Here is a 24,281-nt window from a genome sequence, read left to right as displayed (position 1 = left end):
AGAGAGATACAGAGAGAGACAGAGAGACAGAGATCCAGAACTACAGAGAGACAGAACTACAGAGAGACAGAGATACAGAGAGACAGAACTACAGAGAAACAGAGATACAGAGAGACAGAACTACAGAGAGACAGATATACAGAGAGAGATACAGAGAGACAGAGAGACAGAACTACAGAGAGAGACAGAGATACAGAGAGAGATACAGAGAGACAGAGACAGAGAGACAGAGATACAGAGATACAGAACTACAGAGAGAGACAGAGATACAGAGAGAGAACTACAGAGAGACAGAGATACAGAGAGAGAGATACAGAGATACAGAGAGACAGAACTACAGAGAGAGAGAGAGAGAGAGATACAGAGAGAGAGAACTACAGAGATACAGAACTACAGAGACAAAAAGAGGAAAGGTTAAAGAGGAGGTGAAAGATGGTGCGAGTGGAGAGAAAGACAGAGGGAATGGTGATGTAATGGAGGAAAATGACTCCCCCTCTCTCTTTTTCCCTGTGTTGTTACCGTGGTAATGGATGCGTGACATAGGGTCACACGTGTGTGTATCACTTTAGGATTCATCACCAGACCACACTGCTCCTCCAGAGAGACAGAGCAAGGACAACACAACACCATTACTGGAACTCCCATACATAGATGTATGTAACAACATTCCCACTGGCCACAAACTTGTTGATTCAACATTGCTTCCACATCATTTCAACAACATTATTTATAGTGAACAAAAATAGAAAAGCAACATGCAACAATTTCAATGATTTTACTGAGTTACAGTTCATAGAAGGAAATCAGTCAATTGAAAGAAATGTATTAGACTCTAAACTATGGATTTCACATGACTGGGCATTGTCCGGCCATGGGTGGGCCTGGGAGGGCATAGGCCCACCCATTGGGGAGCCAGGCCCAGCCAATCAGACTACGTTTTTCCCCACAAAAGGGCTTTATTATCAGCTGTCCGGGTCGCTGGTCTCAGACGATCCCGCGGGTGAAGAAGCCGGATGTGGAGGTCCTGGGAAGGCGTGGTTACACGTTTCCTGTGGTTGTGTGGCTGGTTGGACATACTGCCAAATTCTCTAAAACGACATTGGACGCGGCTTATGGTACAGAAATGAACATGAAATTCTCTGTCAACAGCTCTGGTGTCCATTCCTCCAGTCAGCATGCCAACTGCACGCTCCTTCAAAACTTGAGACATTTATGGCATTGTGTTGTGTGACAAAACTGCACATTTTAGAGTGGCCTTTCATTGTCCCCTGCACATTGCCCCCTGTACACCTGTGTAATGATCAAGCTGTTTAATCAGCTTCTTGATATGCCACACCTGTCAGGTGGATGGATTATCTTGGCAAAGGGAGATTTGCTCACTAACTGGGATGTAAACAAATTTGTGCCAACATTTTTAGAGAAATAAGCTTTTTGTGCGTATGGAACATTTCTGGGATTTTTAATTTCAGCTCATGAAACATGGGACCAACACATTACATGTTGCGTTTATATTTTTGTTCAGTATAAAGTAAATGATGCAGAATCAACATGAATAACTGATTGGATTTGCAAAACGTAATCAAGAAATTGCGGGAACTTTGTATTTTTTCACCCAACATGTAACCTAAATCCAATGACTTTGAAATGACGTTAGTTAGCAACTGAATCAAATGTAAAACTAGACTTTAGCTGATGTCTGTGTCCAATGAGATGGTTTTCCCAAAATGCCCTACTGAGACACACCCTATACCAGCGTTTCCCAAACTCGGTCTTGGGGACCCCAAGGAGTGCACATTTTGTTTTCTTGCCCTGGCACTACACAGCTGATTCAATCAAGGGACTTGTTAAGGTCAACAACTTAAGGTCATATAATCCAGCCTTGGTTAACCCCACAAATTCAAATAAAATAGTATTTGTTCCATGCTTTGTAAACAACAGGTGTAGGCTAACAGTGAAATGCTTACAATGCATGGAGATAAACATAGAAAACATAATAACAAGAGGAATAAATACACAATGAGTAACGATATCTTGGCTATATACACAGGGTACCAGTACCGAGTCCATGTGCAGGGGTACGAGGTGCACTTCTCTAATTATTCTCCAGAAAAAGCACAGCTCCAGACTGCTATTACAGGTATTAGTCCGTGTGTCACACATTGAGGATTTGGAGGCTGTGAAAATAAATCTCTGTTGACAGATTTCTTTAGGATTGGCAGGATCTGAGAGGAGTAATTCCTTTGTTTGTGCGTCAACATTTGTTTATTTGTTTACCCAGCAGCATGCTACTGTTTTAACACGTCTATACATTTGAAACAGACACTTTCAGTCCTAAATGGAATTTACTAATGGAATATAAAAAGACAGACACACACACACACACAAATCCCCCATCCATCACATACACAAGCCACCCAGGTCACTCACTCATGTGTGAGTTTTCTGACACCTGACATTCATTGTCACCATGACAAGTCTTCCTCTCTACCTGTCATTTAAGGATGTAAAACAGATCAACCCACCACAGACATCACTCTCTTCTTGTCAGAATGACACAGCATGATCAGCCACTTGACCATACAGATGAACGGGCGGACTGACTGATGTAGATAACAGGACTATTTGACACATTTTCATTTTACATTACAGATATTAGGTTTATCTGAAAGATAGACAGAGACTGAGCCGAGCACATTTACACAGTGAGACAGGGCCATTTTAGTTATCAGTGAGATACTGGTGGAAGCAGGAGTACTCAGCATCCTGACAGACAGACATGTGGGAGTTGTGAAATCCCATTACAGGCAATCAGATTTCAGAAGAACGAGTCCCTCCCTGCCCTCAGCCTTAAATGTATTTCTGTCAGGAGGAGTGTAAAGATATTCAGAGGTTGGGCCTGAACCTATAGCAGGATTATTTTAGATGAAAAAAGACAAGAGGGAGAACAACGAGAGAGGGAAAAAGACGAGAGAGGGAAAACGACGAGAGAGGGAAAACGACGAGAGAGGGAAAACGACGAGAGGGAAAACGACGAGAGAGGGAAAACGACGAGAGAGGGAAAACGACGAGAGAGGGAAAACGACGAGAGAGGGAAAACGACGAGAGAGGGAAAATGACGAGAGAGGGAAAACGACGAGAGGGAAAAAGACGAAAGAGGGAAAATGACGAGAGAGGGAAAACGACGAGAGAGGGAAAACGACGAGAGGGAGAAAGACGAGAGAGGGAAAAAGACGAGAGGGAAAAAGACGAGAGAGGGAAAGCGACGAGAGAGGGAAAACGATGAGAGAGGGAAAACGACGAGAGGGAAACAACGAGAGGGAAAAAGGAAGAGGGGAAGAGAGAGAGTGGAACAGAGAGAGGGGAGAAGTGAGAAAGAGGGAAAAGAGGAGGAGAGAGAGAGAGAGAGAGAGAGAGAGAGCGCGTGAGAGAGGGGACGAGAGAGAGAGGAAGAGAGAGGGGACAATAGAGAGTGGAGGGAGAGAGAGGAGAGAGAGAGGGAGAGAGAGGAAGAGGGGACAAGAGAGAGTGGAGGGAAAAGAGGAGGAGAGAGAGAGAGAGAGAGAGAGAGAGGAAGAGAGAGGGGACAAGAAAGAGTGGAGGGAGAGAGAGGAGAGAGAGAGAGAGAAAGAGAGAGGGGACAAGAGAGAGTGGAGGGAGAAAGAGGGAAAGAGAGAGAGGGGGGAGAGAAAGGGGAAGAGAGAGGGTAGAGAGAGAACGAGAGAGAGAGTGGGTTGGAGAGAGAGAGAGATAGATATCCCTAAACAAACTGAAAATAGCAGTACTGTACAGAGAGAGACAGTTAACACAAGGTGTCCCAAAGGCAAAAACAGACAGAGAAATAGAGATCAGCTCTCAGGCCTCAGGCCTCAGTTCTCAACTCAGACTACTTGTTCTCCTGACTGAAGGTTTCATGGCAAATTAACATGCAGGTCGCTTTGGCCTTAGAGAAGCAATGAAGCAGCAGTTTCTCTCTCACACACACATACACGCAAATACACACACACACACCAAATCCCCCTCCTCACAACACCTCCAGTGTGGGCTTCAAGAGCAGCTTTCTACTCCACTGCTCAAAGTGAAAGGAGCCCAATCTTATAAAACACCACAACAGCCTGCCAGCAGCTAGCCACAGAGGAGAACTGGCCACAATAACTTCTGCTGAAAAGATCCACAGGACACAAAATGGCTTCTTTTCACTTCCTTTTCACATCCTCCCAGCCAGAGCTGCAGGTGTGTGTGGAAACGGTAGACTAGCTTAGGCTTTGGCTCAGTGTGGGCTCAAACACTGTTTCAATCCCAAACATTGTTTCTCTTCAATCGTTTGCAATGTCGCCATGAGGCCTGCTAACTACATCTTTACAGCAAATATATGCTTTCTCTTCTCTTCCCCCTTCTTTCGATTCCTCTCTCATCCCTTTTTCGCTCCCCTGCACCCAGTGAAAGGATAATATCATTTATCTACCCACTCACTCCCAATTGTATCCCATTTAACATCCTCCCATTCTCTCCAAAGATCAAAACAATACAGAGAAAAAATGAAGACACATTTCAGTTGAATGCAACTGACTCGGTATCCCCCTTTCCCTTCGTCACGAGACCACAAGTTTGACTACGATTCCGATACCAGGTTTAGTATCACAGCACTCGATACCATCATGATACTCAATACCAAAACAATACAACCGCAAAAAAAGAAGGCGCATTAGCGAAAGTCCCAGAATGGCACTTGATCCAGACAGATAAACTACTACTCTACTACTACTACTACTAATCGTTGAGAATCTTCTGAGTTCCATATCATTACATTGGAATTTTTTTATGTTTATTTTTCAGACAATCAATTTGACAATCAATCTAACTGCATAACAACATAATGGTAATCATTTATTTGAATGGTAAATCTCTATTGATAAACTGGGTAAATCAGGATGTAGCCTAGGTCTATCCACAATACAGGTGAATGCACATTCAATATGAGTGTGCAAGCATTGAGTTGTTGAGCTGGTTTTGTCTGATTTCATGTGGCTACTACAGATGACAAACAATCTGTTTCCAATCCATTTGAGACTATTTTATTGTACTGATCAACAACATGTGCATAGAAGTAGCTTATTTTATAGAAAATGTGCACTCTCTCTTTAACCAGTAATTATGTCATTCACAAGCCAAGAGGGGGGCAGCCAGTCAGAGCCCAGTCAGTTTGCTGAGACAATATATCATCTTTGGGAGATATGTGAGATAGAGACTGAATAATGTAAGTGAATGAATACAGTTTTTGGTAGCAAAAAGCTTTGAAATCAGCATATTTTGTGCTATGGTCAGCATATTATCACAAACAAAGTAGTGAACTGAAAGAAGAAACTTTGCCTACAAAGCTGTATTGTAAAATGTTCTAGCCTAAATGGATATTGTTTTGTGAACAGTAATTTACAGTTTTAATTTCTAAATGTTGTGTCACATTATTCAAGTGTGTTAACTTCTGTGCAGCATGAGTGGGGTGCTAACATGATGCAGACCAGACTCCCAGTGCCGACTAGCAGTGAGTAGGTGGAGCAGGCAGGGTGCAGACCAGACTCCCAGTGCAGACTAGCAGTGAGTAGGTGGAGCAGGCAGGGTGCAGACCAGACTCCCAGTGCAGACTAGCAGTGAGTAGGTGGAGCAGGCAGGGTGCAGACCAGACTCCCAGTGCAGACTAACAGTGAGTAGGTGGAGCAGGCAGGGTGCAGACCAGACTCCCAGTGCAGACTAGCAGTGAGTAGGTGGAGCAGGAAGGGTGCAGACCAGACTCCCAGTGCAGACTAGCAGTGAGTAGGTGGAGCAGGCAGGGTGCAGACCAGACTCCCAGTGCAGACTAACAGTGAGTAGGTGGAGCAGGCAGGGTGCAGCCCAGACTCCCAGTGCAGACTAACAGTGAGTAGGTGGAGCAGGCAGGGTGCAGACCAGACTCCCAGTGCAGACTAACAGTGAGTAGGTGGAGCAGGCAGGGTGCAGACCAGACTCCCAGTGCAGACTAGCAGTGAGTAGGTGGAGCAGGCAGGGTGCAGACCAGACTCCCAGTGCAGACTAGCAGTGTGTAGGTGGAGCAGGCAGGGTGCAGACCAGATTCCCAGTGCAGGATAGCAGTGAGTAGGTGGAGCAGGCAGGGTGCAGACCAGATTCCCAGTGCAGACTAGCAGTGAGTAGGTGGAGCAGGCAGGGTGCAGACCAGACTTCCAGTGCAGACTAACAGTGAGTAGGTGGAGCAGGCAGGGTGCAGCCCAGACTCCCAGTGCAGACTAACAGTGAGTAGGTGGAGCAGGCAGGGTGCAGACCAGATTCCCAGTGCAGGATAGCAGTGAGTAGGTGGAGCAGGCAGGGTGCAGACCAGATTCCCAGTGCAGACTAGCAGTGAGTAGGTGGAGCAGGCAGGGTGCAGACCAGACTTCCAGTGCAGACTAACAGTGAGTAGGTGGAGCAGGCAGGGTGCAGCCCAGACTCCCAGTGCAGACTAACAGTGAGTAGGTGGAGCAGGCAGAGTGCAGACCAGACTCCCAGTGCCGACTAGCAGTGAGTAGGTGGAGCAGGCAGGGTGCAGACCAGACTTCCAGTGCAGACTAACAGTGAGTAGGTGGAGCAGGCAGGGTGCAGCCCAGACTCCCAGTGCCGACTAGCAGTGTGTAGGTGGAGCAGGCAGGGTGCAGCCCAGACTCCCAGTGCCGACTAGCAGTGTGTAGGTGGAGCAGGCAGGGTGCAGCCCAGATTCCCAGTGCAGACTAGCAGTGTGTAGGTGGAGCAGGCAGGGTGCAGACCAGACTCCCAGTGCAGACTAGCAGTGTGTAGGTGGAGCAGGCAGGGTGCAGACCAGATTCCCAGTGCAGGATAGCAGTGAGTAGGTGGAGCAGGCAGGGTGCAGACCAGATTCCCAGTGCAGACTAGCAGTGAGTAGGTGGAGCAGGCAGGGTGCAGACCAGATTCCCAGTGCAGACTAGCAGTGAGTAGGTGGAGCAGGCAGGGTGCAGCCCAGACTCCCAGTGCCGACTAACAGTGTGTAGGTGGAGCAGGCAGGGTGCAGCCCAGATTCCCAGTGCAGACTAGCAGTGTGTAGGTGGAGCAGGCAGGGTGCAGACCAGATTCCCAGTGCAGGATAGCAGTGAGTAGGTGGAGCAGGCAGGGTGCAGACCAGATTCCCAGTGCAGACTAGCAGTGAGTAGGTGGAGCAGGCAGGGTGCAGCCCAGACTCCCAGTGCAGACTAGCAGTGAGTAGGTGGAGCAGGCAGGGTGCAGACCAGATTCCCAGTGCAGACTAGCAGTGAGTAGGTGGAGCAGGGAGGGTGCAGACCAGACTCCCAGTGCAGACTAGCAGTGAGTAGGTGGAGCAGGCAGGGTGCAGACCAGATTCCCAGTGCAGACTAGCAGTGAGTAGGTGGAGCAGGCAGTGTAGTGTGCAAACCAGACTCCCAGTGCCGACTAACAGTGAGTAGGTGGAGCAGGCAGGGTGCGCTGTAATAAGGGGTCGGCTGCGCTGATAGACAGGCTTGATCTGTGAGACACATGTGAAGACGCACCGAAAGTAACACAAATTTGAGTACCAAACCGTTCTTCATGTTCTGGTATTGAAAAAGTACTGAAGTTTCGGTGTACAGTGCAACACTACTGAACTGGACCGGCCACCTTCACTGACTTTCCACACTTCCTGGGGCATACAGTACATCTATGGTATACATCTACATTATAAAATGGCGGCCGTGATTTATGCATATAGGGGAAACACTGCCTGAATTCAATATAGAGCTTCTGAATTATACTGTGTCAGGCTGTGTGTGTGTGTGTACTACCTACCTCATCTATTACAACCAAACTGTTAATGTCTGTTATGCAGTGGGCCAATTGGGTCAGTGTGATGTAAAGCTATACTTATACTGTTGTCCAAGCAGCTATACGTAGCTATCAAATCAAATTGTATTTGTCAAATGCTTACTTAAAAGCCCTCAACCAAAAATGCAGTTAAGAAAAATAAGAGTTAGGAAAATATTTACGAAATAAACTAAAGTAAACAAAAAAAAACATACAAAATGAACAATAAAATAACAAGGCTATATACAGGGGGTACCGGTACCGAGTCAATGTGCGGGGGTACAGGCTAGTTGAGGTAATTGAGGTAATATGTAGCTGTACTAAACAGGTAGCTATACTTAGTTGTACAGTAGTCTATCGTTGTGACATGGTTATTGTATGGCTCATTGGGGACTGGATGAAATGCATCAGAACCACACAACGAAGATCAATAATTAGATCATTGGTCAGACTCGCAGAACCACACAACGTAGATCAATAATTAGATCAATGGTCAGACTCGCTCTAGCTCTTGCAGCTCTTCTCGTTAACATCCTCACCGTCAGTTGTAGTCTTCTGAGACCCGGATCACACTGTGTGTCCATTAGCACCACAACATGGCTGTTACTCTGTATAGACTACTATTCCCATCGGGAAAAGCAAAGCCGTAATACACTGCTCAAAAAAATAAAGGGAACACTTAAACAACACAATGTAACTCCAAGTCAATCACACTTCTGTGAAATCAAACTGTCCACTTAGGAAGCAACACTGATTGACAATAAATTTCACATGCTGTTGTGCAAATGGAATAGACAAAAGGTGGAAATTATAGGCAATTAGCAAGACACCCCCAATAAAGGAGTGGTTCTGCAGGTGGTGACCACAGACCACTTCTCAGTTCCTATGCTTCCTGGCTGATGTTTTGGTCACTTTTGAATGCTGGCGGTGCTTTCACTCTAGTGGTAGCATGAGACGGAGTCTACAACCCACACAAGTGACTCAGGTAGTGCAGCTCATCCAGGATGGCACATCAATGCGAGCTGTGGCAAGAAGGTTTGCTGTGTCTGTCAGCGTAGTGTCCAGAGCATGGAGGCGCTACCAGGAGACAGGCCAGTACATCAGGAGACGTGGAGGAGGCCGTAGGAGGGCAACAACCCAGCAGCAGGACCGCTACCTCCGCCTTTGTGCAAGGAGGAGCCCTGCAAAATGACCTCTAGCTAGGAACCGTATTTTATTGTCAAGGTAACTTAATACAGACACATGCACACACACACACACACAATGATGACACAGTGTATTGAAGGGAATAAATAGGGAAGAGGAGTATTCCGTTGAGAAATTAACGATCACAATGAACAATTAGTGCCCCTCTAATTCTGAGTGGAATTTTCTCTTGCTGTAATCAAAAGCATATCCCGGCTGCCAGTCTGAAGGCTTTGTTCTGTCTACCTTTCTTCCTTCCTCTCTCCCTTGTCTGTCTGTCTACCTCTCTGTCCGTCTGCCTTTCTTCTTGCCCACCGGTCTCCCTGCCAATGGCTTGCAAGGGAAGCCAGGCTTCCCCAAATATTTGACTAATAAATAAATTAAAATTATTTATCTTTCATCTCTCTCTGTTTTCATAATTTTCTGTCAATTCTCAAGTGGCTGAATCTCACTGGAGAAATCATCAGAGCGAGGGAAACAGTGCCCCTCTGTCTCAGTATGTGTAGCCCATGTATCTGACGCTGTCTGGACCAAAAGAGTATAACATGTGGCCGCCACTGTATTTGATTGATTGATGCTAGCAAGCATTTAGCCGCCCGTCATTTAAAAAAGCGCCAATCGGCGTTAAGCTGAGCAGAGCTCAACTGTGGGTTTTCCTGGTGCAGAAAAACACCCCCCAAGGGAGGCCAGTTTGGATTTGGCTTCAGACCAATGAAATCACCTTTTCAAAAAACATCATTTTAAGAAAAACTTGACTGTTTCTGGTCTGCTTGTGTTGATGTACTGCAGTAGCTAGCTAAATTGGACCTTTCCTAAGCCATGGATGGAGATGGGGATTTGGACTTGTGGTTTTGACTTAATTCTCTGTACAGGCCAATGAGTATGACAGGGATTCTGATATAACCATAAATTAATGTTGTACCACTGGCCTGAGACAATTGAAGTTCAATATGTAGCCTAGATGTAACCTAGTAGTCTCACATTAACTAGCATGCCTGTCTCCCTGCCTGCATGTCTCCCTGCCCTGCCTGCCTGTCTCCCTGCTCTTCTTGTCTGTCTCTCTGCTCTGCCTGCCTGCATGTATCCCTGCTCTGCCTGCCTGCATTTCTCCCTTTCCTGCCTAGTTTCTGTACTTTAGCAGTGAACCATCCTCCAGTCAGGGGGCTTTGGGATAGTTTGTGTTTGCACTCGTTTGAACACTGGTTTAAGTTCACTTCAGGGAGCTCGAGGGAGTGGGTGTTTTTGCAGATGGTTTAACATTAGTTTAGTTTAGCTCACTCCGGTGGCGCCGTGCGATCAAGGTGGAGGTGAGGGTGGAGGTGATGCTTAAAGCGCCAGGGAGGAAAGAAGAGAGGAAGGAGAGAATTGACAAGTGAGGAGAGAGGGATAGAGATGATGGCTAAAAGAAAGGTATTTCTATGGGGGATTACACTGGAGAGAAAGAAAGAGTAGACAGACATTTTTAGCTGGGTCAGGGTTTATTCCCCGTTTCATCAAAATAAGAACATGAGTGCAGAGCCAATTGACAATTTATTGTGGCCTTTTATACTTGACCTCTCCCCGAAGCAGATTGATAAGCAGACTATACCATAAAGCAGACTGGGCACTAGCTAGAATAGTAGAGGGCACCTCTCTCTCACTCACACACACACTGAGCTTTCCCATTCCAGAGACCCATATTTTGTGTGCTGATTTAGCAGCCCAAAAATATCTCTGCTGTTTCCCCTCCAGTCCTCCAGAGAGCTCATTTACCCACTCGACAGAGGCAGCCAGCGGGGTGCCTCTGATGACACACACACACACAAACACATTCTCTCTCACACACACCACAATGTCAACACACCACCACCCACTAACCTAATATTACAGACACCAAATCTCATAAAATTCAGTACTCTGTCCACACCCACCCCTTAAACAGAGCCAGCGCCACCCACTAACCTACTATTCTAGTTGGAGACTAAACAAAGTTTTGCTGTAAATAAAATAAAACTTCAGACAGAGAGAAAACGTGTGTGTGTGAGCGATCGAGAGAGAGAACACAGAGATTTCTGGACAAATCAAATCAAAGTTGATTTGTCATATGCACCGAATACAACAGGTGTGCAACAACCTTACAGTGAAATGCAAACTTACAAACCCTTAACCAACGGTGCAGTTAAGTAAAAAAAATATGTATTAGGTAAACAATAGATAAGTAAAGAATAACATTTAAAAAGTAAAAAATAACAGTAGCGAGGCTATATACAGACATAAATACAGAAAGAGACAGACGGACGGACAGACGCAACAGAGAGCTCAAGCCTAAGCTTACTGTAAAAACAATACACTCTAACCTCCAACAAAAGATAACCTAAGCTTACTGTAAAAACAATACACTCTAACCTCCAACAAAAGATAACCTAAGCTTACAGTAAACACAATACACCAGCCTTTCTCAAAGTATCGGTCGCGACCCAAAGAGGGTCAGAGTAAATTTATAAATATTTCATTAATTACTGGAATTGATTTGGCCAAGTGCCACTGCGCTCTCTGTTCAGTGAGCTCTCTGTTCAGCAGCGGTGTCTCTGCTCAGTTTGGCAGCTGCGCGAGTGGGAGGGAGATGTGCGTGTGCTCCGTGGTTAACCGGATCTTTTTTCTGCAGTTTTCTTGAAGATCACTCCGTGACCCACACGCTGCAGGCTGTCATTCAGCAGCAGGTGATGCGCTGTCAGTCACGGTATTGTCATTATAGGCCTTTGGAAAAACATATTTTTTTTATTATTAACTTTATTTTCATGTAGATAAACGTTACCTAATAGCGGGAGTATTCACTAATGGTTATAATCAATTGTTTTGCTAACAGTCTACTAAACCTTGCACATCTCCTCCTCTTTCCAGCAGTCATCTGATGCTCCAGCAGTTAAACCTCTAGATGTGCAGGGGTGTAGAATCGCTAGATTACAGGCTATGACACTTGATGTTTGGACTTTCTTTTATACAATGCACGTTTTCATTGCTTGCTAGTAAATAAATAAATCAGTCTTCTTTTAAAAAAGGTTGGATGTGTCTGACTATTCATAAATTATTCAACAGCAGTCGACAAGGCTGTTCTGTCTCTGAGGCCTATAACGAGCCAATGTTGTGTCAAATGGACAATGCACCAATCCTCTCCAACCTGGCATGTTGTAGTTTGATACGAAATCTGTTCTTAATTTATAGATGAATCAACGGCGATAAATAGACTATGGACATGCTGCGTGTATTTGTTTCTATTTTTATGATAATTATTCATTTCATACTATCGCATAGCTGTCTCTCTCCCCTTCATACTTTCCTTGTCAATTCATTATTTTATAGCTGACTTTCGGAAAGCCTACGGTAGGCCTAGGTTTTTTGTTGGGTAATAAGGAAATTAGAAATATTTGCATGTGTCTGACATACGCTGGTGACTTTGATTGACGGGTGTGTAACAGTATAACTTTAAACCGTCCCCTCGCCCCGACACGGGCGCGAACCAGGGACCTTCTGCACACATCGACAACAGTCACCCACGAAGCGTCGTTACCCATCGCTCCACAAAAGCCGCGGCCCTTGCAGAGCAAGGGGAAAACCTACTTAAGTCTCAGAGCAAGTGACGTAACTGATTGAAATGCTAGTAGCGCGTACCCGCTAACTAGCTAGCCATTTCACATCCGTTACACTCACCCCCCTTTCAACCTCCTCCTTTTCCGCAGCAACCAGTGATCCGGGTCAACAGCATCAATGTAACAGTATAACTTTAAACCGTCCCCTCGCCCCGACACGGGCGCGAACCAGGGACCCTCTGCACACATCAACAACGGTCGCCCACGAAGCATCGCTACCCATCGCTCCACAAAGGCCACGGCCCTTGCAGAGCAAGGGGAAACCCTACTTAAGTCTCAGAGCAAGTGACGTAACTGATTGAAATGCTAGTAACGCATACCCGCTAACTAGCTAGCCATTTCACATCCGTTACAGGTGCTTTTACAGGGGTGTGAGTAGGCTGATTCTCTCTATAGGCCTATATGTCCATTCAGGAAGTTTCCTAAAGTAGTCTATCTGGACTCCATCTCTTTAATAAGAATCAAACGCTCCTGTCATGATGTAATCTTGTAAAAGGCCTGTTTTCAGAAGCTTAGGCTACATTATTTATCTCATTACGGCGTACTCTATTTGAAGAACAGTCCCAGCAGCAGGATTTGTGACATTATGAGAATATTTCGGGAAAATTTGGCGTCATATTAGGATCCATATTTATTTTCTTTTTTTTCAGGAAAGCCAACAGACAAGGACAAGGTAGGCCTATCTTTATTTTGGCACCGTCATGCGCTAATGTTGTGTCAATACGAAAATGTGTTGGATCCTCTCCTGCCTGGCATTTCTTAATTTGTAGATTCATATTTATAAGTAATAGCCTTAATAATAAGGAAGTGTAATGGCTTGTTTCAAATACGTTTTATTAAGAAGCATATCCATGTTAACAAGTGTACAAACAGAATTGTGACCTCCCCTTTTTACATAGGGTCTTATTTTAGTTTTTTATGTTTATTTAACCTTAATTTAACTAGGCCCTTATAAGCCCAAGACAACAGTATCATACATTTAAACAAAATGGACACCTACGAAAAACTAATGAAAAGGGAAAGAAAAGGAAAAAACAATAACGAAGTGGAATGCAATAGTGAAATTGTAGATAAATTGTAGTTTCTTTTGAGTCTGATAGCCTATGCCAGGGATTACCAACTAGATTCAGCCGCGGGCCGATTTTTATCTTGAGCGAATGGTGAGGGGGCCGGAACATGATTACAAATAATTTGTAGACTGCAAATTGACCGCAAGAAGCCCAAACAGGTATAACATTTGACAAAAACATAATTTTAAACCTTGTTACATGTGTAAACGATCACATATACAGTGCCTGAGTTGTGTTACAGCCTGAATTCAAAATGGATTATATCGATTTTTTTCTCAACCATCTACACACAATAACCCATAATGACAAAGTGAAAACATGTTTAGACATTTTGGAAAATGTATTGAAAATTAAATACATAAATATCTAATTTACATAAGTATTCACATCCCTGAGTCAATACTTCGTAGAAGCACCTTTGGCAGCGATTACAGCTTTGAGTCTTTCTGGGTAAATTTCTAAGCGCTTTCCACATCTGGATCGTGCAACATTTGCCCATTATTATTTTTTAAATTCTTCAAGCTCTGTGAAATTGGTTGTTGATCATTGCTAGACAACAAATTTCAGGTCTTGCCATATATTTTCAAGTAGATTTAAATCAAAAAACTGTAACTTGGCCACTCAGGAACATTCACAGTCTACTTGCTAAGCAACTCCAGTGTAGATTTGGCTTTGAGTTTTAGGTTATTGTCCTGCTGAAAGGTGAATTCATATCCCAGTGTCTGGTGGAAAGTAGACTTAACCAGGTTTTCCTCTAGGACTTTGCATGTGCTTAGCTCCATTCAGTTTATTTTTTTTATCCTGAAAAACGACCCAGTCCTTAACAATTACAAGCATACCCATAACATGATGCATGCTTGAAAATATGAAGAGTGGTACTCAGTTATGTGTTGTATTGGATTAGCCCCAAACATAAGACTTTGTATTCAGGACAAAAAGTGAATTGCTTTGAACAGCTTCTATCCCCAAATGGATAAATAGCTACACGGACCGAGTTCACCTTGAATCTTTATTTACCTTTGATTTCAGTATTTGCACTGTCTCTATGCACACTCACAGGGCCCTACACACTCACACACTCTATCACTCCAACACACACAAACACAAACACACAACCCACTCACATGCAAGATGCTGCTACTCTGTTTCTTATATCCTGTTGCTTAGTCACCTTACACCTATACATGTCTACCTCCACCACTCCAGTATTCCTGCACATGTAAATATGGTATTGGAACTGACTTTTTTAATATTTGCTGTATATAGTATGCTTGCTTACTTAATTTGCATTTCATATTTCTCTTTTTTTCTAGTAATACATTGTTATTGATTATTGAGTTGTTGGGCTTTGAGTTGGCAAGAAAGGCATTTCACTGTTTTTGTGCATGTGACATGACATTTTTTTTTTGTATTATTACTTTAGTCCCTAGTTGCAAACAGGATGTATGTTTTGGACTACTTTTATTCTGTACATGCTTCCTTTTCATTCTGAAATTGTAACTACAATGTTGTTGATCCATCCTCCGTTTTCTCCTATCACCACCATTAAACTTGAACTGTTTTAAAGTCACCATTGAACTAATGGTGCGATCCCTGAGCGGTTTCCTTCCTCTCCGGCAACTGAGTTAGGAAGTACGCCTGTATTTTTGTAATGACTCGGTGTACTGATACACCATCCAAAGTGTAATTAATAACTTCACCATGCTCAATGGGATAGTCAATGTCTTTTTTATATTTTTACCCGTCTACCCTTTTTCCGGGGCATTGGAAAACCACGCTGGTCTTTGTGGCTGAATCTGTGTGTGAAATTCACTGCTCGACTGAGGGACCTTACAGATAATTGTATGTGTGGGGTACAGAGATGAGGTAGTCATTCAAAAATCATGTTAAAACACTATAATGGCACACAGAGTGAGTCCTTGCAACTTATTATGTGACTTAAGCACATTTTTACTACTGAACTTATTTAGGCTTGCCATAACAAAGGGGTTGAATACTTATTGAACCGCTTTTCTTTTTTTACTAATTTGTAAACATTTTGAAAAACATAATTTTACTTTGACATTATGGGGTATTGTGTATAGGCCAGTGACAAAACAAATCTCAATTGAATCGATTTTAAATTCAGGGTGTAACACAACAAAATTTGGAAAAAGTCAACAGGTGTGAATACTTTCTGAAGGCACTGTATAGTATCTCTCTATTATGTGTGGGAATAATTTGGAACAGTTTCCAAAATAAAAATTTGCAGGTGTTCTTACAGTCTTATGTCCAACAATTATTAGAAAACTTGGGGGCCCAAATAAAATCACCCACTGGCCAAATTCGGCCCGCGGGCCGCCAGTTGGGGAACCCTGGCCTATGCTTTAAGTTGTGTCAATACAAAAATTTGACAATCCACTCCAATCTGAATTTTTTTTATTTGTATACTAAATTAATATTTAGAGGTAATAATAACTTGAATAACTTGAATAATAATTATAAAATGCTACTGATAATAACGAAGTGTAATGGTAATAGTGAAGTTGCAGAAAAAATGTACGTGTTTCTTTTGAGTCTGATATGTGCCAGTAACCATGTACATTGGCCTGGCCAATTACCATAACCTCAAATTCCAAGATGTCACAGCCCTACCTCCAAGAAAAGACAACCTCTCCCTCAACGTCAGCAAAACAAAGGAGTTGATTGTTGACTTCAGGAAGTAGAGGAGGGAACATGCCTCGATCCACATCAATGGGACTGTAGTAGAGAGTCACAAGTTTTAAGTTACTTGGCGTCCACATCACAGAGGACTTGTCATCACCACCACTCTTGTCAAGAGGGCGCAACAACGACTCTACTTCTTAATGCGGCTGAAGAAAGCTCACTGTAAACACAATACAATAAAACCTACAATAACAGATGTTGACAGACTGTTTCTTCTGTCTTTTGCTCAGTCAGAGCTGCTCACTAATCTGTCTGTTATTTCCACTGGGTCTGCTCCATACATGGTGTTAAGTCAGGCTTTAGTAAGAGCCTTGTCATGTCTCAGCCTACCGGCTGACTCACGGTTACTCAGTCACTCTCTCAGTTACTTTTTACATGCATTTTACCTGTGTCGTTCTAAGACCTTCACACAAGTCTTCCTGTTGGGAAAGAAAACTTGGGCAAATGAAAGGGTAAGGCTAAACGATGACGGCAGCAATGATTCAGCAGAGCACAATAATAATCATGCCACTATCCACGGCAATGTTAACGCCACACACACCTTCCTATCTCACACTCACGATACCCTCCAGTAGTGTGTATGCATGACATCTCTCTCGCCTTACACTCTCTCCCTTCGCATTTCGGCAGAATACACATATCCCTGGCCTGTCACAGTATTCCCATATGAGAGGGTGAGCTTAGTTGTTCCATAAACAGCTACATTTTGAAAGGCCATTGTGAACACCACAGACACACAGTGTTTGCATTGTGTGTTGTAATCACTGTGTGTTGTAATAGCCACTGTATTACTCTGCTGTAGTTAGTGTATAACAGGTACGGAGCACAGATCTCATGGAAATGGGTCCTGGACTTCCTGACGGGCCACCCCCAGGTGGTGAAGGTAGGAAACAACACCTCCTCTTCACTGATCCTCAACACTGGGGCCCCACAAGGGTGCATGCTCAGCCCCCTCCTGTACTCCCTGTTCACCCATGACTGCGTGGCCAAGCACACCTCCAACTCAATCATCAAGTTTGCAGATGACACAACAGTAGTAGGCTTGATTACCAACGATGACGAGACAGCCTACAGGGAGGAGGTGAGGGCTCTGGGAGTGTGCTGCCAGGAAAATAACCTCTCACTCAATGTCAACAAAACAAAGGAGATGAGTAGCAACAGTGCTGAACTTTCTCCATTTATAGACAATTTGTCTTACCAAGGCTTTTAGAGATACTTTTGTAACCCTTTCCAGGTTTATGCAAGGCAACAATTCTTAATCTTAAGTCTTCTGAGATCTCTTTGTTCGAGGCTTGATTCACATCTGGCAATGCTTCTTGTGAATAGCAAACTCAAATTTCGTGAGTGTTTATTGTAGAGCAAGGCAGCACTAACCAACATCTCCAATCTCGTCTTATTGATTGGACTCCAGGTTAGCTCCAATTAGCTTTTGGAGAAGTCATTAGCATAGGGGTTCACATACATTTCCCAACCTACACTGTGAATGTTTAAATTATGTATTCGATATAAACAAGAAAAATACAATAATGTGTGTGTTATTAGTTTAAGCACACTATGTTTGTCTATTGTTGTGATGAAGATCAGATCAAATTTGATGACCAATTTATGCAGATATCCAGATATTTCCAAAGGGTTCACATACTTTTTCTTGGCACTGTATTTATATATTCTTAATTCATCATTCCTGTACTTAGATTTGTGTGTATTGGGTATATGTTGTGAAATTGTTAGTTATTACTTATTATATATTACTGTACTGTCGGAGCTAGAAACACAAGCATTTCGCTACACCCACAATAACATCTGCTAAACACGTGTATGTGACCAATGAAATTTGATTTGATTTTTAAAGGAACAAACAGCTGTATAGAAAAATGCCTACAAACAGAAACACAGGCCGAGAGAAAAGGATAGACTTCTTCATTACGCATGTCAACCACCACTCCAGCATCTATATAAGTGTGTGTGTGTGTGTGTGTGTGTGTGTGTGTGTGTGTGTGTGTGTGTGTGTGTGTGTGTGTGTGTGAGTGAGTGAGTGAGTGAGTGAGTGAGTGAGAGAGAATAAATGCATGTCAGTTCTGCTGTTGGAGAGGATGTACAGTATTACTGTAGGTTCACATGTCACACAAGTTGGTTTTTATGCGATCTGTGCAGTGGGTGCATGCTCTCAGAATAACAACAGCAGAGAAGCAGATCAAAGTGTTGATGATGTGTGTCTTACCCTGATCCTCCTCATGGCTGCTACGATCTCCATACGACTGTTGGGCCTGGGAACATCCAGACTGCCAACATACTGAACAACACACACAAGACATATGTTATAGATAAGACAGATATACAAAACCCAGTTCTAGATAGGACAATACACTCAACATACAGTTATAGACACAACAGTATGTTTTGATAACACTATAAAATGCATGACACCTCTCCTTGCAATTATCCTGTGTAAGTGGTTATGCATAGCCTAGTAGCTGATTGCAACCAATAAGTAATTATATGTAGCCTTCTAATATTGTTTAAGACTATATAACTAGTTATATAACTAGTTACTGTTATTATACTGCTATGTACACTTATAGTGTTTTATTATAAGCATCTTGTAGGATGCATCTCAAATCTTCAAACATTAGGATTTGTTATGTGTTTTACAAACTGAAATGTATATAATGTTCTGTGTTTTCTGTTTTGCCTCCTTTTGACTAATTCATTAACAATAGTTTGAGTAAGAACAGTCAATATTGAGTACTCTGGTGAAAGTAGGCTACAGAGATGGAGGGAAATGTGAATGTTTGCAGGTTTGGAAAACTTACTCCTAGAAAGCACATTTGCAACATATGGGGGTGGGGGAAATATGACAAATTATCTAAAGTCACTGGAAATAAGTCACGTTGTTACCACAAACGTGCACCTGTCCTGAGTTTTATAACGCAACCATGTCAAATAAAATTTTCGGCTAGTCCTACCCCAAATGAGACCTTTGAAGTTGGACACCAACATATAACGCGGCGGCAGAACTGTTTCAAGACGCTCAATGGGAAAGACAATGAATACAGGGAAAACATCAAAGTGCCTTGTTTATTCTAGAAAATGTATATATACATTTCACCTTAGCTTGAAAATGTATCCCGTGTTGGTACGCCTCTTCGTTATGGAGGGGGACCCGCGAATCCGCGACATCGTCCACCAGATTGTACCTGTTCCGTCCTGGCATCTTCAGTCCTATCACTCTGGACCTACCAAACGCGAGTGAAGGAAACACTACCAGAGAACGATGTTAACATGGGAAAGAACACACGTTACGAGGCATATACACCCCTGACCCATTGAGATATGGCACACAAAGTGAGCTCCCCGTGGAGACCTGAGTCCATTGTTGCGATAGCTCCGCGAGAGTGGCGCTCAAAGCGCGAGGGGACCCGTCCACGGAAGGGACAGATTTGGGCGCCTCTTTTTCTTTTATTCCAAGAGCGCCTAGTCTTGCTGCTGACACTCCTTTTGTCAATACAGTGTTCTCTGTTTAGCAAACCTAATCATCCCATAGACTGTCCAATACTAAACCACAATAGTAACTTCTCTCAGGTAGCCCTAGTATGGGTCTGTTGCAGGTGGCCGTTGGCCGCTTGCTGGTGGATGTCGCTTTGCCGGTGTTTTTGAATCTCGGTCATCGTTGGTAGCATTGACGCTGAGCCCTCCCGTTTCAAAGCCATAGACTTTAGTTCAGAGCGAGTCCTGATTGGAGCAAAGTTCCAATACATGACGTAACCCAGTGTTTTTGGGAAGCGTCGACAAATAAACGCTCAACCATAAATAATAGTACATGTCCCACCCTTTGTCCTGTCAAGGCCGTTTCTTTAAAATCATATCACAGTGTAACATGTGTTTTTACTTGATTGGTTTAAGATTGTAAAAACTCAGCATGGTGAATAGCCTATTGAAGCCAAATGTTGATGACCCATACCACTACACCACTGGCTACAATGTAGCAACTGTAAAGCTTATGCGCTTAGAAAAAAAGGTTATTTGGGGATCTATACATAACTTTTTGGTTCTTTGGACGAGATTCAATAACCATTTACTAAAAAAGGAAGGATAGATAGATAGGATAGGATTGATAGGATAGATAGATAGATAGATAGATAGGACTACCTACCCAGTGAAGGCAAATAACCTTGAGGGTTCTATCCAATGATGTATATAAAACCTGATTGCTATGCTATATATTGCCATTTAAGGGGCCATATTGGCACTCCCCAGTAGTAGTAGTCCTCCATAGAAATGAATGGAATTCGACAGTATTTCAATTAAATGTTTCAAAAGCAAAATTACATGTACCTTCTGTTGTTGTAGTGGGGACAGCAACATTAGTAAGCTACTCTAAAAAAATATATACTTTTAGGAAAACCTTCAGATAGTATTCAGACCCCTTTACTTTTCCCACATTTTATTACGGTACAGACTTATTCTTAAATCGATTAAATAAATAAAAAATCTGCAGCATTCTAAACACAATACCCCATAATGCCAAAGTGAAAACAGCTTTTTAGAAATTTTTGCACATTTATAAAAAAAAACAGAATACCTTATTTACATAAGTATTCAGACCATTTGCTATGAGACAAAATTGAGCTCAGGTGCTTCCTGTTTCCATTGATCATCTTTGAGATGTCTCTACAACTGAATTGGAGTCCACCTGTGGTAAATTCAATTGATAAGACATGATTTGGAAATTCACCCACCTGTTTATATAAGGTCCCACAGTTGACAGGGCAGGCCAGCGCAAAAAACCAAGCCATGAGATCGAAGGAATTGTCTGTAGCGATCCGAGACAGGATTGTGTCGGAGGAACAGATCCGGGGAAGGGTACCAAATAATTTCTGCAGCATTGAAGGTCCCGAAGAACACAGTGGCCTCCATCATTCTTAAATGGAAAAAGTTTGGAACCACCAATACTCTTCCTAGAGCTGGCAGCCCGGCCAAACTGCGAAATCGAGGAAGAAGGGCCTTGGACAGGGAGGTGATCAAGAATGCGGTGGTCAAACTGACAGAGCTCGAGAGTTCCTCTGTGGAGATGGGAGAATCTTCCAGAAGGACAACCATTTCTGCAGCTCTCCACCAATCAGGCCTTTACGGTAGAGTGGCCAGACGGAAACCACTCCTGAGTAAAAGGCACATGACAGCCCGCTTGGAGTTTGTCAAAAAGCACCTAAAGACTCTCAAACCATTCTCTGGTCTGATGAAACGATCCAACTCTTTGGCCTGAATTCCAAGCGTCACGTCTGGGGGAAACCTGGCACTATTCCTACGGTGAAGCACGGTGGTGGCAGCATCATGCTGTGGGGATGTTTTTCAGCAGTAGGGACTGGGAGACTAGTCAGGATCGAGGCAAAGATGAATGGAGCAAAGTACAGAGAGATCCTTGATAAAAACCTGCTCCGGAGCGCTCAGGACCTCAGACTGGGTCAAAGGTTCACCTTCCAACAGGACAACAACCATAAGCACACAGCCAAGACAACGCAGGAGTGGCTTTGGGACAAGTCTCAATGACCTTGAGTGGCCCAACCAGAGCCCGGACTTTAACCCGCTCGAACATCTCTGGAGAGACCTGAAAATAGCTGTGCATCAACGTTCCCCATCCAACCTGACTGAGCTTGAGAGGATCTGCAGAGAAGAATGATAGAAACTCCCCAAATACAGGTGTGCCAAGCTTGTAGCATCTTACCCAAGAAGATTCGAGGCTGCGATTGCTGCTAAAGGTGCTTCAACAAAGTACAGTGTACAGGGTCTGAATGTTTATGTAAATGTCATATTTCTAAAAACTTGCTTTTGTTTTGTCATTATGAGGTATTGTGTGTAGAATGATGAGGGAAAACTAATTTTAGAATAAGGCTGTAACCTATCAAAATGTGGAAAAAGTCCATGGGTCTGAATATTTTCTGATGCATGCATGCATGTATGTATATATACACACACACACACTCAGCTCTCTTTGGCAAGGGGAAGATCTAATTCATATTTCATATTTTGCAAGTGTTGCACAGGTCTGAGTGGTAAAGACCAAGGTTCTTACACACCCGTGCTGTTGCAAACTAAATGCTAGCTAGAAGAAACAGGAAATAATGTGTTTAATAAAAGCATACACTCTATATATAGAACATTTTGGTCAATTCAAAATTTGACTGCAATTCCGATTTAAAAAAAAAAAACAACTGCCAATCCATTCCTGCTTGATGACACAAGAGGACGGTGGTTGAACCAACTTCCAAGTAGGGATGATTTGCAGGTTGACTCATAAGCCGCAGTCCCCGCAGTTATATCCGCGTGGCGGGCGGGTTTAGGGTCATTAAATATTGTGTGGATGAAGGGCCGATGTGTGGCAGGCAGCTGAATAAAGAGAAAATAGCCTATATGAAAAAATCCAAATGTATAATTCTTGTGCAATTTATCCCCTAACTATAGGCTACATTGAGCTTTTTCTTTCATTATTTTTAGGCTTTCTGGCATTATTGTGTAAACTTAAGCTTTAGGGTCTAACTCTAGCTACGCACCAAATAGCCTACACACCTATCGCCAAAAGCTTTTGGGAATGGGCAGAGAGTCAGAGTTTAAATTCAATAAGAGAAAAGCTGCGAAATGGAGAGTTGGTGAATGGTAAAAGAGAATGATTGCAGTGCCAGCTATGTTTTGTGTGATGATGTTGAGGCGCGCTATACGAATTTGGCAGTCACAAGACGGGGACTTCAAATAGGCCTATGGCACGTCAAGGGAACTGTATCCTTTTCTGTTCAGATGGGTTAAATGGAAACTGACATCTGGACACTGACAGTAGGTCTATAACCTCACACAGACTTCATTTTTACTCCTGCATAATTAAGCATTTTTTGCATTAAAATTATAGGCCTACACCAAAATGTAGCCTACATTTTGACTTGGGAACAGGTGTTGAGAAATATTTCTATCAACATCTTGAGAGAATGAAAATGTGCAGTTAGCACCTTTACAGACGGTCCATATCTTTATCAGCATCATGAAAGCTGAAAGTATTTCCACCACATCAAGTATCCATCCAAGCAGACATTAAATCTTATCAGAAACATGTCGAGTCATTTTCACAGCTTTCTATTTCCTTAAAACCGGTCAAACTCATGTAGTTTGGAAATTTTACACAGAAAATCTTTCCCGTTTTTTAGTTATTGCATTCTCCCCAGTCCCTAAACATCTTTGCTCTGTGAAAGAAGCAAAGATGACTTTAACAACGTCAACTAGATTGAAGCATTCATTCCATCAATTTATGACATTCCAGTGAGCAAGGCTTTATTTTAGTCTTCAAGGGCAACATATAGGCTAATGACAGAAGAGAAGCTGCATGTATATACAGTTGAAGTCAAAAGTTTACATATACCTTAGCCAAATACATTTAAACTCAGTTTTTCACAACTCCTGATTTTTCTGGAATTTTCCAAGCTGTTTAAAGGCACAATCAACTAAGTGTATGTAAACTTCTGGGCCATTGGAATTGTGATACAGTAAACTATAAGTGAAATAATCCGTCTGTAAACAATTCTTGGGGAAATTAATTGTGTCATGCACAAAGTAGTGTCCTAAGTAGTGTCCTAATTTATGCTTGCTCTGGAAATGTGGGGGGAGGGTTGAGAAGAGCAAAAGACACTAATGGACAAGGTGTATTGCATTGGTAAAGAAGTTGATGAGGACCATCATTGGGTGGCAGGTAGCCTAGTGGTTAGAGCATTGGACTATTAACTGAAAGGTTGCAAGATCGAATCCCACGAGCTGACAAGGTAAAAATCTGTGCATATTTCCAAACTATGTTTGCATATAATGACAATCAATTCTAAAAAAC

General features: G+C 43.0%; 1 protein-coding gene across 2 annotated transcripts in view; it reads right to left on the bottom strand.

Moving 5' to 3' along the window:
• Positions 1 to 20,808, bottom strand: part of LOC139544245 (carboxyl-terminal PDZ ligand of neuronal nitric oxide synthase protein) — a 220,360-nt gene extending 199,552 nt beyond the window's left edge. Inside the window, exons 1-2 of one of the 2 annotated variants that reach the window (XM_071351157.1) lie at positions 19,530 to 20,808; positions 18,642 to 18,713 (exon numbers count right to left, since the gene is read on the bottom strand). In XM_071351157.1, the coding sequence (XP_071207258.1) occupies positions 18,642 to 18,713; positions 19,530 to 19,634 (177 nt within the window). In that variant the 5' untranslated portion in view covers positions 19,635 to 20,808. The remainder of the gene's footprint in view (positions 1 to 18,641; positions 18,714 to 19,529) is intronic. The other variant, XM_071351156.1, reaches the window with a different exon arrangement.
• Between the last annotated feature and the right edge of the window lie 3,473 nt (positions 20,809 to 24,281).

This window comes from Salvelinus alpinus, chromosome 18 (assembly GCF_045679555.1).
Source record: "Salvelinus alpinus chromosome 18, SLU_Salpinus.1, whole genome shotgun sequence".
Lineage (NCBI taxonomy): Eukaryota > Metazoa > Chordata > Actinopteri > Salmoniformes > Salmonidae > Salvelinus > Salvelinus alpinus.
Note: the sequence above shows the minus strand (reverse complement) of the source record. Positions and strands in the feature narration are given on the sequence as shown.